At 40.9% G+C, this 12,153-nt stretch overlaps 1 protein-coding gene across 2 annotated transcripts in view; it reads right to left on the reverse strand.

Moving 5' to 3' along the window:
- Positions 1-566: 566 nt before the first annotated feature.
- TAF4B (TATA-box binding protein associated factor 4b) overlaps positions 567-12,153 on the reverse strand; it is a 72,123-nt gene continuing 60,536 nt past the window's right edge. For both annotated transcript variants that reach the window (XM_061448622.1, XM_061448621.1), the window contains exon 15: positions 567-2,406. In XM_061448622.1, the coding sequence (XP_061304606.1) occupies positions 2,239-2,406 (168 nt within the window). In that variant the 3' untranslated portion in view covers positions 567-2,238. The remainder of the gene's footprint in view (positions 2,407-12,153) is intronic.

A 12,153-nucleotide genomic window follows, 5' to 3' on the forward strand; every position in this document is an offset into this window, starting at 1 on the left:
ACATTGCACTTGAACCATCTATCATACTTTTTATGTACCTAGTTATCAATTATTTTCTCCAACATCTTTCATTTCAGTATCGCACTGGTTTAAAGATGATGAAGAGGCAGGCCAATGTGCAGATGCTCATCTTTGTTCTCCAGCCTGCACTTAATTAATTGAGAGTTGCTTTAAAAATAACTCAGGACAATGCTTCCACTGCACATTGCTGAAGTCTGTGTTTTTACTGCCCAGAACATGTGCAAAGCACTCGCCTCTGCCCAGCTGTTAAAAAAACCCCAACCAACAACAAAACCCAGCCTCTGCACTGACTGACTGTGGGAAATCAGACAAACGAGAGGTTGCTTTTTCTCCCTGCCCACTACCCCTTCAAGTAATCATCTACTCTGTCACCTCATTCTGTTTAAGAACCTTAAAATATAGATGTTTATCACTAATATGTCACGTGAGGCAACCGTGCCAAGCACTGTGATGGGCAGACAGACAGGGTTCTCTCTCAGAGCCACGCCATTAGTCATGGTGATGACTGCTTCAGATGCTGAATTTCTCATGTTAGGAAACAAAGATACCGATTTATTATTTTTAATAAAATAATTGCTTTGATGCAGTATTTAAAATAATTTTAAACATCTGCTCAATAAGATACAGTACACAAATATGGAAAATGCTGCACTTTACATAAAAAGTAAAGCTAAGCATTTAATTATACAAAACAATTTTGCCTGATGCCATCAATATCTTGCAAACTATAGCTTACTCAAAGTACTGCTCTTCTTTTATATATATATATATGCTATATATACATATATAAATAATTACAGCATTCATTTACTAGATTTGTTTACTACTGTTCCAACGAAAAAAAAAAGACCCATAACAGATTCAAAACTTAATGAATTTGGTAACTATCTGCAGTGGTTCTGAAAGTGGAAGGTGTTTGAATCATCGCTTCAAGTTTTGAAGTAGCATGCCAAGTAACCATAGGAAGCTCATTTCTTGAAAGAAAACAGTTTCAGCAGGAAGCCATTCAATACAGTCAGTACCTTTCCCACCAATCCTGGGAAACAGCCATGCTATACTGCACTGTGTCACGGGAGGCAAAAAGTTTGGAGGCTGGGGAGAAGGGTGACCCTGAGGGTATTCCTTCCACCACAAGCCAAGCAAGTACAAAATCTCTGTATCTATCCTAGCAGTCTCAATAATTTGGAGTCCTCCTCCTCCTCACTGAATGGAAACCAGGCAACTGCCTAAATACTTTCTATTTGGTAATTTTCCCTGTTACAGCACATTAAGGTATCAAATCAGTATTTTCAATAAAGCAGTGAATCCGATGGTTTGTAAACACCGCTTTTCTCCTTAAGAGAGTCTCCAGCTGCAAAGTTACAATGCACCTCAAGATTTCCCCTTTTTTAGTCAGTAAAGGTTGCTTTTGTTAATTTCTTTCTACATCTATGCTCAAGTTGAATGCTACAGAAAGATAAACTGTTTCTTCTGTTTAGTCTTCCTTTTTAGGGTCTTTCACTCCTTGTATTCAAGTTTACTAACTCCAGATTTTCCCCAAAGTATGTCCTAACTACACTGTCTAACGTACTTTAATCACAAGAACCACCAATTTGTTCACCTTCCCAAGTCACTTTCTCAGAGGAAAGGGGGAGGGCAGTTGAGGCAAGGTGAGGGGGAGAAAACACCCCACACTCCTTTTGCTTGTTACTTTGCTTTTCACAAATGAGCATCCAGTAGTAATTATAAACCCCCAAAAGTAAGGAGATGCTGAGTCTGATAGGCAATACGTTAGCATATTGACTGACTGCTGGTTCACGATTACAGTTGCCATGCTGGGCATTTAAAGTGTTACTTGTTTCCCTAAATAAAGTTGGATTCAAAGAAGGCACTACATGTAGAACAGATGTGGCAGACTGTGGAGTACTGAAGAAAGCAACAGAGATGAACTAGGGACATATATCAAGCCCTCAGACCCTGCATGACAGTTAAATGCAAGCAGGTAGTAGTCAAGTGCTTGTGTGTGCAGCTCAGTGTCTTCACTGGTTTAGAGACTGGTTTAAGCCAAGTATTATTAAAACCCCTAGCTAGTTTAGGCATTTAATAAAAATGTTTATCTGTAAACAAGAGTTATCCTTACAACGGATCATTTTCCAGAAATTGGAATTTCAAGACAGTGCAACAATGCTTCAGTGTTTTCTTTGGCAGTAGACAGCAAGGTGAAATGTAAAATTCAAATCACTTCAGAAGAGCATGGTACAAGGTTAGAGAATGCTTCATCTCCCTCTCTTGTTCCATGCAGAATATCAAGTCCCTGAGACAGACACGGGTTATTCTTGGACAGAGCAGCTGTTTCGTAAGGCTAAAACCTGATGATCCAGGAGCAACTCCATTGCCCTTCAAACCCTAAATGGGGGAGAGACAGAGAAAAAAATTATTACAATTCCATGTAAATACATGTTTTTAACAGAACTTGTTGGATTATACTGCCTGCTTGCATAAACCTAGCCTGCTGATGTTCAGCTTTACATGTTGAAACCCAGTCCTTGCACATTAGATAGTTTAAAAGACAAAGCAAGCACTTGCCAGTTGCAGCTTTACTTCAGTCAAAGCAGACAGAAAATTTTTTTCTTTAGACAAATCTTTCTTTAAAACTATACTGTTATGGTAAGGTGAATAACTGCCATTTCACTGAAGTCATATAACACAGACACTTGCACTGAGAAAGAACAAGCTAACTATGAAGAAGGTACTACCACAGTTCCTACGCACAGCTGTTACTCCCACTTGCAGACCCCTAAGCCAGATGTTTGTATCTTTTCTTGAAGAAGACCATCACTGCGAGTGGGCTCTAGTCTTGGAACACAGGCAGAAGAAACTCTTACCCTGGCCATCACCTGTGAATTGTCCTTTAAGGGAGCAACAAATACACACAGTCAAAGCATGTTCAGAACACTGTATCTGAGTTTATCCATCTCAGTCGGCTGCTCACTTGGTTATGAAAGCACAATTGGTAGGAGATGATGATGTTGAGTAGTTATACATTCAGGCTACTGCAATGAGCAACCCCCACGCATTCCAAAATGCCCCAAGATTTATTATTAGGGGCAGGGAGGAGGAAGATTACCATGAGCTGCACAATAGACTGGCTACTTATCTTGGAGCCAATCTATGCTGCACAGCCAGTCTCTTATCACTACTGGAGGGTTCTTGGTAATGAATGCAATTTGTACAAATACGAGTGCTCAGTCTCTGTAACTTCAGGAAGGCAATGCCTGCCAGCATCAACACCACTTGGAGATGGTGCTGCTTGGTTGCTGTGTTAACTATATCAGTTCTTACCCTAACACTCTCCGCAAGACTTCTGCAAAATGACTTTGCCCACTTTGCTTAGAGAAATCTGGTTAAAACCCCCATACATTAGAAACAAATACCAGTGCTGGACTATCTGTAGCACCGAATGCCACTGTTGTTTGGGGGGAAGCATTGAAATTTATTTAAAAAATAAAAGAGATTCACCAGAGAGCACACACTAACCACAGAAAACCCAGGGCATACTGCAGAAATGCAAGCTGTATTTCTTCCTAGCAACATGCAGGGTATTCAGCACCATTTCATTTGCTTTACAGTCAATATTATTAAACAGTACGAAACGCCATCATTTGAAACTTTCAGTTTGTTAAATGGCTTGGAACAAATGTGTGCATGGGGAAGACTGCTGGCCACATCGCACGGAGAGGGCACTGCTGGCCTGGTAAGACACAAAAGGGTCACAGTTCAAGTTTGTCATATGACAACCCTGAAGGATCCAGGGAAAAGATAACTCTGCAATGCAGCTGCCAGCACGGGTTGAAAAGGAGGTCAATCCAACAGGATGCAGCAGAAGGCCCGAGGCAATGTTATAAATGAAACAAACCCCAAGGGTTTTCAGTAACCCAACAGCAATGTCCTTTATAATTCAAAGAACTTTACTGAGGTGAAAGTATTTTCTCTCTAAACAGCTATTAGACTAGAAGTCTTACCTTTAAAGGGACACCAAACAAAGCCACCTCAATCCTGTTCACTCCCTTACAAAAAGGAGGCAGGCAGCACAAATCCCCCAGCCTGCTTTGGATGCTGTTGGGAGCTGCGAGATGCTACAATAGGGCAGAAGTGCCAAGCTGCCTGCATTTGAGACAGAGTTATGGATTTGTTTATTCTTAAATTCTTACCCATCATGCCCAGTGCAGAGATGTAAAGTGATGTTACACTGCAATAACGCATCCAAAGCTTGTCCTGGAATCTTGTTTGCTAAACCAGACAGTTCATACTTCTAAGTTCCATGTAGCATCATATCAGTTTATCAGAGCTACTGAGTAGAGCATTACAGAGGCCAGGAGCTCTTTGAACAGTTACTGAATACATCTAAAGCAATCAACAGCTGTTACCACATCCGAGTTAAAAGAAAAGGTCCTTCTCTCAAAGCCTCAAAAGGTTTAAAATTAAAGAAGCCAACAGACAGCCTAGGTCATTCCAGACCAGACTGGGACTATACTGGGGGACTCACTCTAAGTTTATAGGGAGATGAGCACTAACTCCATTTAGCTACTGTCCTCCACAGCTGCATCAAAACATTGGTCTTTCATGGTTTGGTTTTGGACCAAGCAGTGGAGGGGGAGGAGGCCTAACTTTTTGTAGTAAAACATTCAGAGAACCAAAACTTCCTGTTGGGCAGAAGGTTGATCTTGTCTGGCCCTAGGCAATAGCCAGAAGACCTCTCCCTTACATCTCATATACCCCTTCCTGCACAGAAGCTCCCTCACACTGCTTCTGAGACCTTAAATACTCTGTTTAGAAAACCAGTCTGCTCCCAGACATCTCTATTATGTTCCTTCCAGTCGGGCAGCAACTGCTTCTTGCACCTTGCTGTATTGGGGGATTCTTCACTGCAAAAGTTTTCAGCCTACCCCCAAGACAGCCTCTTCTGAGAGGAAGTGACAAGTGCTACTTTTCAACCAGGCTACAGACAAATACAAAGGTAAGTGAATATGAAGTGTGTCCCTGTAGATCCAATGTTAGCAAAGGGTGCTGCCACCAGCCTGCACTCCCTGTTCTGTAGCATCTAATTATTAGTGCCTTAACTAGCAACTGATGTCAGCCATATCCTGAAGTTGCTGACTTCCACTGAACCCCCAGCACCCCACTTTCCTTCTGAAAGAGAAATGACAGAGACATGCAGCCCAGGAAGGGCAACTGCCAGCACAGATATGACCAGTCAACCTGGGTACCAACAGCTGACAGACCCCCTTCATATGCCAGGTAAGGTGCTGCGGCAATGGCACTGGAAACCACCCTTCATAGCAACAAGAACACCAGCTGGCTTAAAAACAGCCCCAGGAGGCCACAACGGTAGCAGTCCTGCTTTTGGCCTATCCTCAGAGTCAAGCCAAATCAGCAACTTTGCCAAAGCAACGTGCTGTCGCCCTTTCTTCATCCTTAGAGCCTTTGATACACAGTGCCAGAGATCAGTTGCTCTCACTGATCTGGGCAGCAGAATATACTGTGGAGCTCCTGTTGCAGTCCCATGCCTGCTGCGCAGCTAGTTTTGTTGGGGTTGCTCTTGAAACTTGTTTTAAGATCTCTAGAGCTCCCTCCAGTGGCTGGACTGAGAATTAAATACCAACTCTGAAAAGGCAAGAACGAAGTTGATCCAGAGCCACAGTTTGCACCGAGGCTCTTAATTTACCTGAGCTACCATTACCACCTTATTCCTAGTCTCCGAGGTACCTGGAGTACGTGACCTACAAGTCTGCATCACAAATATTGACATGGATATCAAAGTTGCACAGAGCTATTCTACAGGCCTTGAAACAAAGTTCAGAGGGGTCAGCAGACAACTTCCCTCCCATCAAGTTCAGGTGAGGCTCAGTGAGCTGTTCCTGGCTCCCTTCTCAAATTCAATGGCTTCACACCAATCAATTGTAAAGCTTTAAACTCTTGAGAGGGGGGCACTTTAAGAGAGCAAAGCGTTCAGTCAAAAGTCAAGCCAAGAGTTCTCATTTCAGCTTCTGGTGTGGCATAAACATACCCCAGTCCCAGAGCTAAGATCCTAAGAGAGCAAACTGTCATTGCAGCTCTGCTGCACACTATAAAGAGCACCACCAGCAGAAGGAAGCAAAGTCACTAGAGTTTTCAATGACATCTCCAAACACTGAAATATTACAGCTGTGTGCAGCAGAGACATTGTCAGAAGGTGGTAAAAGGTGGTAAGAGCACCTGGCGAGTCAGAGCCAAAAGCATCCAGGTTCAACCCCCAGCTCTGTCACCTGCGGTCACACTGAGGTTGGTGGTATCTAGTGTACCCTGTATGGCAATTTCTCAGCTGTAAAACACAGGACACATTCCTGTCTCACAGGAGGAAAAAAGGTTAAAAAGCCATTAACACACTGTGGAGCACAAAAACACTTTCCTGGGTCTCCCTCAGCAGCAAGGGGGAACAAAGAGACCCTGTCAGAACTGTGACAGTTTTGCTCGCACAAATAAGTGCCTGATTTAAGCCTGAGAAAACAAAGTGAAAGAAGTTGATAACACTTTGGTTACAAGCCAGCCTACTGATGCTCCCTTTTCTAACAAACCTCACCCTAATAGAAACATTCTCACATTCACAATACTAAATACCACATTACTCAATATTTACATGATTCTTTTTTAAAAATAAAGTTGGTTATGTTAAGTGGTTGGGATTTGGGAGAGCTGGGTTTTTTTTTAACCTTATAGACCATTAGGGTAGATCAATCCAATGACTGAAAGGCTTTAGATCTTTTTCCAGGCTGCTTCTCATGGAGCTGAAAACAAACATGTATATTTATGATGTTATCTGCAGCATGAAGCTGTCAGATCTATGTAATAGAGAACTCTGTTGAACTACACATTTTTCCTCAGATTTCATTGCAACATTCCTACAAGTCCTTTAAAAAGTAGGCAACAACATGTTTTACATATTGAAACAAATTACTGTGAATGTAATGTCAGTTTATTCACTATTATGCCCAAGATTCATGTACGCATGTCACTTTGTATGGGTACATCAGATGCTTAATCTGTACCTGGAGGTAATGAATACTATACAAATATGTCATGTTAGTTAATAGACAATTATTAAGCTAAAATTTTCTGGCTCTTTGCCACTTCATTTTAAGCAATGTATTGTCAACTAAATTATAAATCTCTTGACCCTTCACATGTCATCAACATTTGCACATTACCAATATGTTCAGCCTAAAGCTACAATGCAATTAGTCATTTAAATTGCAGATATCTTTCACACATAAGAAGAATTAAGTTCATCCCTATCACAGAGAAGGCACAATATGGGCCAATGAACTGTATTTCTGAAGTGTGTGAATGGCAGATGAGAATATTTTTGCCCTATTTACATGGGGAAAAATTCACATCAATTGTATGGCCTAGACTGACAGCAGCCAGGAAAATCAGCACTGAAACTGAAACTCTCTAGCTGACAGGGTTGTTCTTTGTACTTAGATAAGCACATATCTATGTGTTCATCTTGTAGCAGATATTAAGATGCTGAAGACATATTTTATAATTGCAGTAACACTTTCAGCTCCCCTCTTTCCCCAAGGTATGACCCCACTGTAGACTCTTCCATTGTCTGATAGCTTGAATAAGAAACGGAAACTGAAATCAAGAGTCTGCATATGTTAAGCATAAGCGAAAAGCCTTACTCGTCCCCCTCCACCCCTTCCCCACACCAACACTGCCCTCTGCTTTAGACCTACAGACCAAGGGGTTGTAGAGACACAAACTGAGAGAAACCCCTCAAGTATAGAAACAGATTTTGTAACCTGGCTCTGAACACCTACTTACATGCAAGTCAGTCTAGGTCCAATTTGAAGTGATTGCGTTTAAGTTCATTTTCTGCAGCTTTTAAGAAATTATTTTAGCAGACTATCACATACCACTGCCAAGCACCAGCCAGCAGCCTCTCTGCACCCTATGGATATACAGGGAACAGCAAATCTGTCATGATTCACTACAGAGCCAACTTCTGCATTTAACTCACGTTTAGACACAATCACATCCTTAACAATTCTGAAGTGGATGAATTGCGCTAGTGGGTCCTCTCATCAGAAGAGCTTATGGCCAAAAAGGTGGCAGTAATTTCTACAGCTACTGCTTTTAAGAGTGTAAAGCCACATAACACTTAACTATCACACATCCCTCCTGAAAATGTCAAAAAACCTGAAAGCAATTTGATTGTCACACAGTGGGAAAAAAAAAAAGCCCAAAACAACCTCTCTTCTCCAATCATTAAGAAGAGTTGGGGTTTTCTTTCATTCTGCAGAAAAGGGCTTGCTGCTCAGAGGTTTAATTCTTCCTAGGTCAACCTAAAGAGTGTTTCTAAAGCTTAAACAAGCACCATATACAGAATATATTTAATCAGCATGCATTCCAACATCCTAAGCTGTAAAGCAAGGCAGGTAAGTTTAAGTTCTACTAACAATGATCAGATGTGGCAGAGACCTAGCCCTAGAAGAGATCTGGAGAGTTATTTTCTCCACTCACAATCAATATTTAAAATGGAACGATGACCAGTGTGGTAAACAAGGCATTTCTTCCATTTCCTGCCAAACTTCTTCCCAGAAGAATACAAGCTTATTTGTGAAATGCTGTGTTAGATCACCCTGGAAGTATCACATTATTTTAAGTATGTTGATCAGAGCTAGGAGTTTGACAAAAAAGACAGTACTTGAATGGCTCTGCACTGACCTGAGGATGTCAGCTGCACCATTTGCTTCTGTAGCAGCTACTTGCAGTAGCTTAAGTTTCTACAGCAGAGCTAGACTACAGGTGGCAAGGCAAGACCCACGCTTTGTAACAGTAGCCAGCCTTGGCAGTGGACAGAACAGGCACAAACAGTGTCTGGGAGGGAGCAATTTCCTTTGAAACTGGATCAGGCAGAAGAAAGAATATTTAACCCAGATTTACCCCTCAGTCAGTCAATGTGACCAACCTGGAAGAAGGCAAGTGAAGCACACACCAACAGCAGCACTTCAGGGCAAGACAGACTGCACCACTTCCAAGTAGTTAATGTAAAAATTACACAGAAGTGCAGGCATCCACCTGAGTTTTCCTGTATAAAGCAGAACAATGCTCCCACCACAGTCTTCAGAAGCTGACCGTAAGAGCAACAGCCAAGTCTCCTAGCCATATATAGGCTTTTTCCCCTCCTTGCTGCATGAAACCACACAAACATACAGCTCTCAGTTCAAGGTCAAAGACTACCTTGGACCCAGAACACCTTTGGATAAAAGCAAAGAAAGTTTAAGGGCTCAGAACTGCGGTGAGAATGAGACAAAGCTGTTTTCAAAGTAGCTTTGTCATCAGAAAAGCAATAAAACTTAATCCAAAAATATCTTTGGCTATTTGTCAGCATTGGAAACATTATGGGGCATGTTACCAAACAATAAACACTATGAGACAGAACACAGAATTGGGAAAATGAGTCTGTGGCTTCAAGTTTACTTTTTCTTGATTTGTTTTAGAAGTGTTCTCCCTTCTCAAGATGAGATATTTTTCAGTTCTTCCCACCCTTTAATTTATTACTGTTCACCACATGCCTCCAAACTGCGGGAGGGAGGGAGAAGAGGTGGGTAACAGATACACAAACCCAAAAATGCACATGAATCAAATCCAAAGGCCTCTCTTCCTCACTGTATCCAAAAGTGTCCAGAGGGACCACAATGAGAGAGATGAAGGTATCACCACCTCTGGAATACAAGCAGCAGCAATTCACACATTTTCACAATACGGAGATTTTCTTACCAGGGCTTTCTCAAATTGCTCTTTCTGAACAATACAATTCAAATGTTAAGTTGCAGTGAAAAGAACAAGCAGAACTACCCAAACCAGTGTTTCCAACAAGGAGAAAAGAGCTCCCATTATACTGATGCCTTTTTCTTTTTTAATTAGGCCTAGAGCATTAGCCTTATTTTTCCATTCCATGAACATCATGGATTTGTCCCTACTGCTACTTCAAGTTTAGGGATACATAAGCAATAATCATGGCAAGATAGAGCTCACCCTTTTTATATTGCTTTTAGGTCCAAATTACTTGACAGACTCCTTGGGGCAAGAACCTGTTTATTTGTTACCTGCCACACTATGAAGTGATGTGGCTTCTGGTAAGCAGGCTTCTAGCTGTAAAGCAAATGCTTCTGTCACCGCATGTGCTAGTTCCCAAATTAAAATAATCCATAACAGGTCTCCCTAAAAGACCAAGTACAGAAAGCAGAATTTCAAATAACAAGATAAAATGAACGCGCAGAATTCAGGCACTCAACTACCACAGGAAAAAGACTTTCCAGACAAGATGCAAAGTCAGGTAGTACAATGCAGAGAAACAGATACCTAGGGCTGAAAAACCATCCCAATTAAACACAGATACTTGCCTGTGGAGAAAGGAAACATGGTATTCTAACAAAATGCCCTTCACACTGAAACAGAAGGAAGCAGATCCATACCAACACAGTCTGCTAAGCTGCTCTCTTCCAGTACTCATTACATTTTGGTCTGAATAATGAAAGCCAAATAAGAAACAAATTTGCTTACAGAGTTTCACTTTTTTTAATACATACTATAACTGATTATTTCTTCCCTGTCTCCTGAAATACCTTAGGGCTTCTTTTTACATCAATAATGGCTTGAAACAATTCCTTTCCTTTAATTACTGCAGTAGGCAACAGCAAGAAGAGGCTGAACAGAGTCAACTTTGGTCTAATATGGATGTAAGAAACATAAGCATTGTACAAAGAACATTATCCAAGGAAAGTTTAAGTCTTGAGTTAAAAAACTTAATGCAGTTAGCACCAGTGATTTCATTCAATACTGTCAGAAGATCACTCATATCCAGGAATAACTTCTTCCATTATTCCTGTCTACTGAGATACCAAGCTTAAAAAAAAAGGTCACAGGAGTATTATCCAGAGATTTACTCCTTGCCATTGCAGTCAGAAAGTTCTGACATTTAAGATTACTTGAGAGTAAAGCTGTCTCTATTTGCAATTTGAAATGAGAAAGTACATCCTGCCTGTTTAAATTATTCTCAGACAGGTTGCCCAAAAAGATGATTTTAAAGATGCCCAATTGTGCATCAGCCTAAGGCCATATTGTACTTGCTTTCAGTTTCAAAGACCTCCTTTCATCTTTGAAGAATGGAATGTTGTTTACTGCTTAGGATGTTTTGCCATGTTATCATGAATGTATTACAAATGTTCTGCTTCTTGAATTAGAGTGTTTGTCAAAACCATTCTTTATTCCACATGAGAAGTCTTAAGCCCATTATAAATCCTTCTCAGATATATTTGGACACTTAAACATCTAAATCTAAACATCCCTCCGAAGTTTGCTATTCTGCATAATTTCACAAAAAAGAAAAGAAGGTCTGCAGAGAATTGCTTTCTGGTAGCATGAAGCCTAAGTACCAGGTACTGGAAGAATGCAAGATTGCATGTGAGAAAAGTAGTTTCAGTGGCAGAATTGCTTCCACCTACTGCCCTTACAACTCAGTCTAATAAAGCAACCTATATGAGAAGCATCTTAAAATACAGCAGGTAAGTTTGTGACAATGAAATACTGCCAAGGCTTACGGTCAGTTTGAGGCATGTTATGTCCATGTTCTTTCAAACTGGCAATGTAAATAATGGATCACCACCTTTTAATAGCAACACTTATCTGTCTCATTCTGGCATAATCTTATGAAGCTTTTAATAAAGCAGACACACAGCAGACGATGAGAAATAACTGAAAAGTACCTAACAGGCAGACTTGTTAAATATTCAGAAACAAATCCGGCAATAATTATAGAAAACCACTACGAAGAACAGGAATAGTTACTCGATAGAAGCTCGGGGGAAGAGGAGAAAAGGATGGGGAAAGTCATTCTTGTGCTAGACTCATTTTTTCAAGTTTTTCCAGTGGTGTTATAAAAAAGTAGCTATACCTTCAGCCTGATGTGAAAGTACATTAAAAAACTTCAAAGAAATGAAGAATAGCTGCTCAAAAGCTGGGAACGCTGCTTTCTGCAGCTTGTTAGGTACAGATTCCTTCACTTGCAGTAAACGAAGCATTCAAGGAGCTAATTGTGTCTCCATG

The sequence above is a fragment of the Pezoporus flaviventris genome, unplaced genomic scaffold (genome assembly GCF_033815535.1).
Source record: "Pezoporus flaviventris isolate CSIRO_AGI_PZ_B2104156 unplaced genomic scaffold, CSIRO_AGI_Pfla_v1 ptg000007l, whole genome shotgun sequence".
NCBI lineage: Eukaryota > Metazoa > Chordata > Aves > Psittaciformes > Psittacidae > Pezoporus > Pezoporus flaviventris.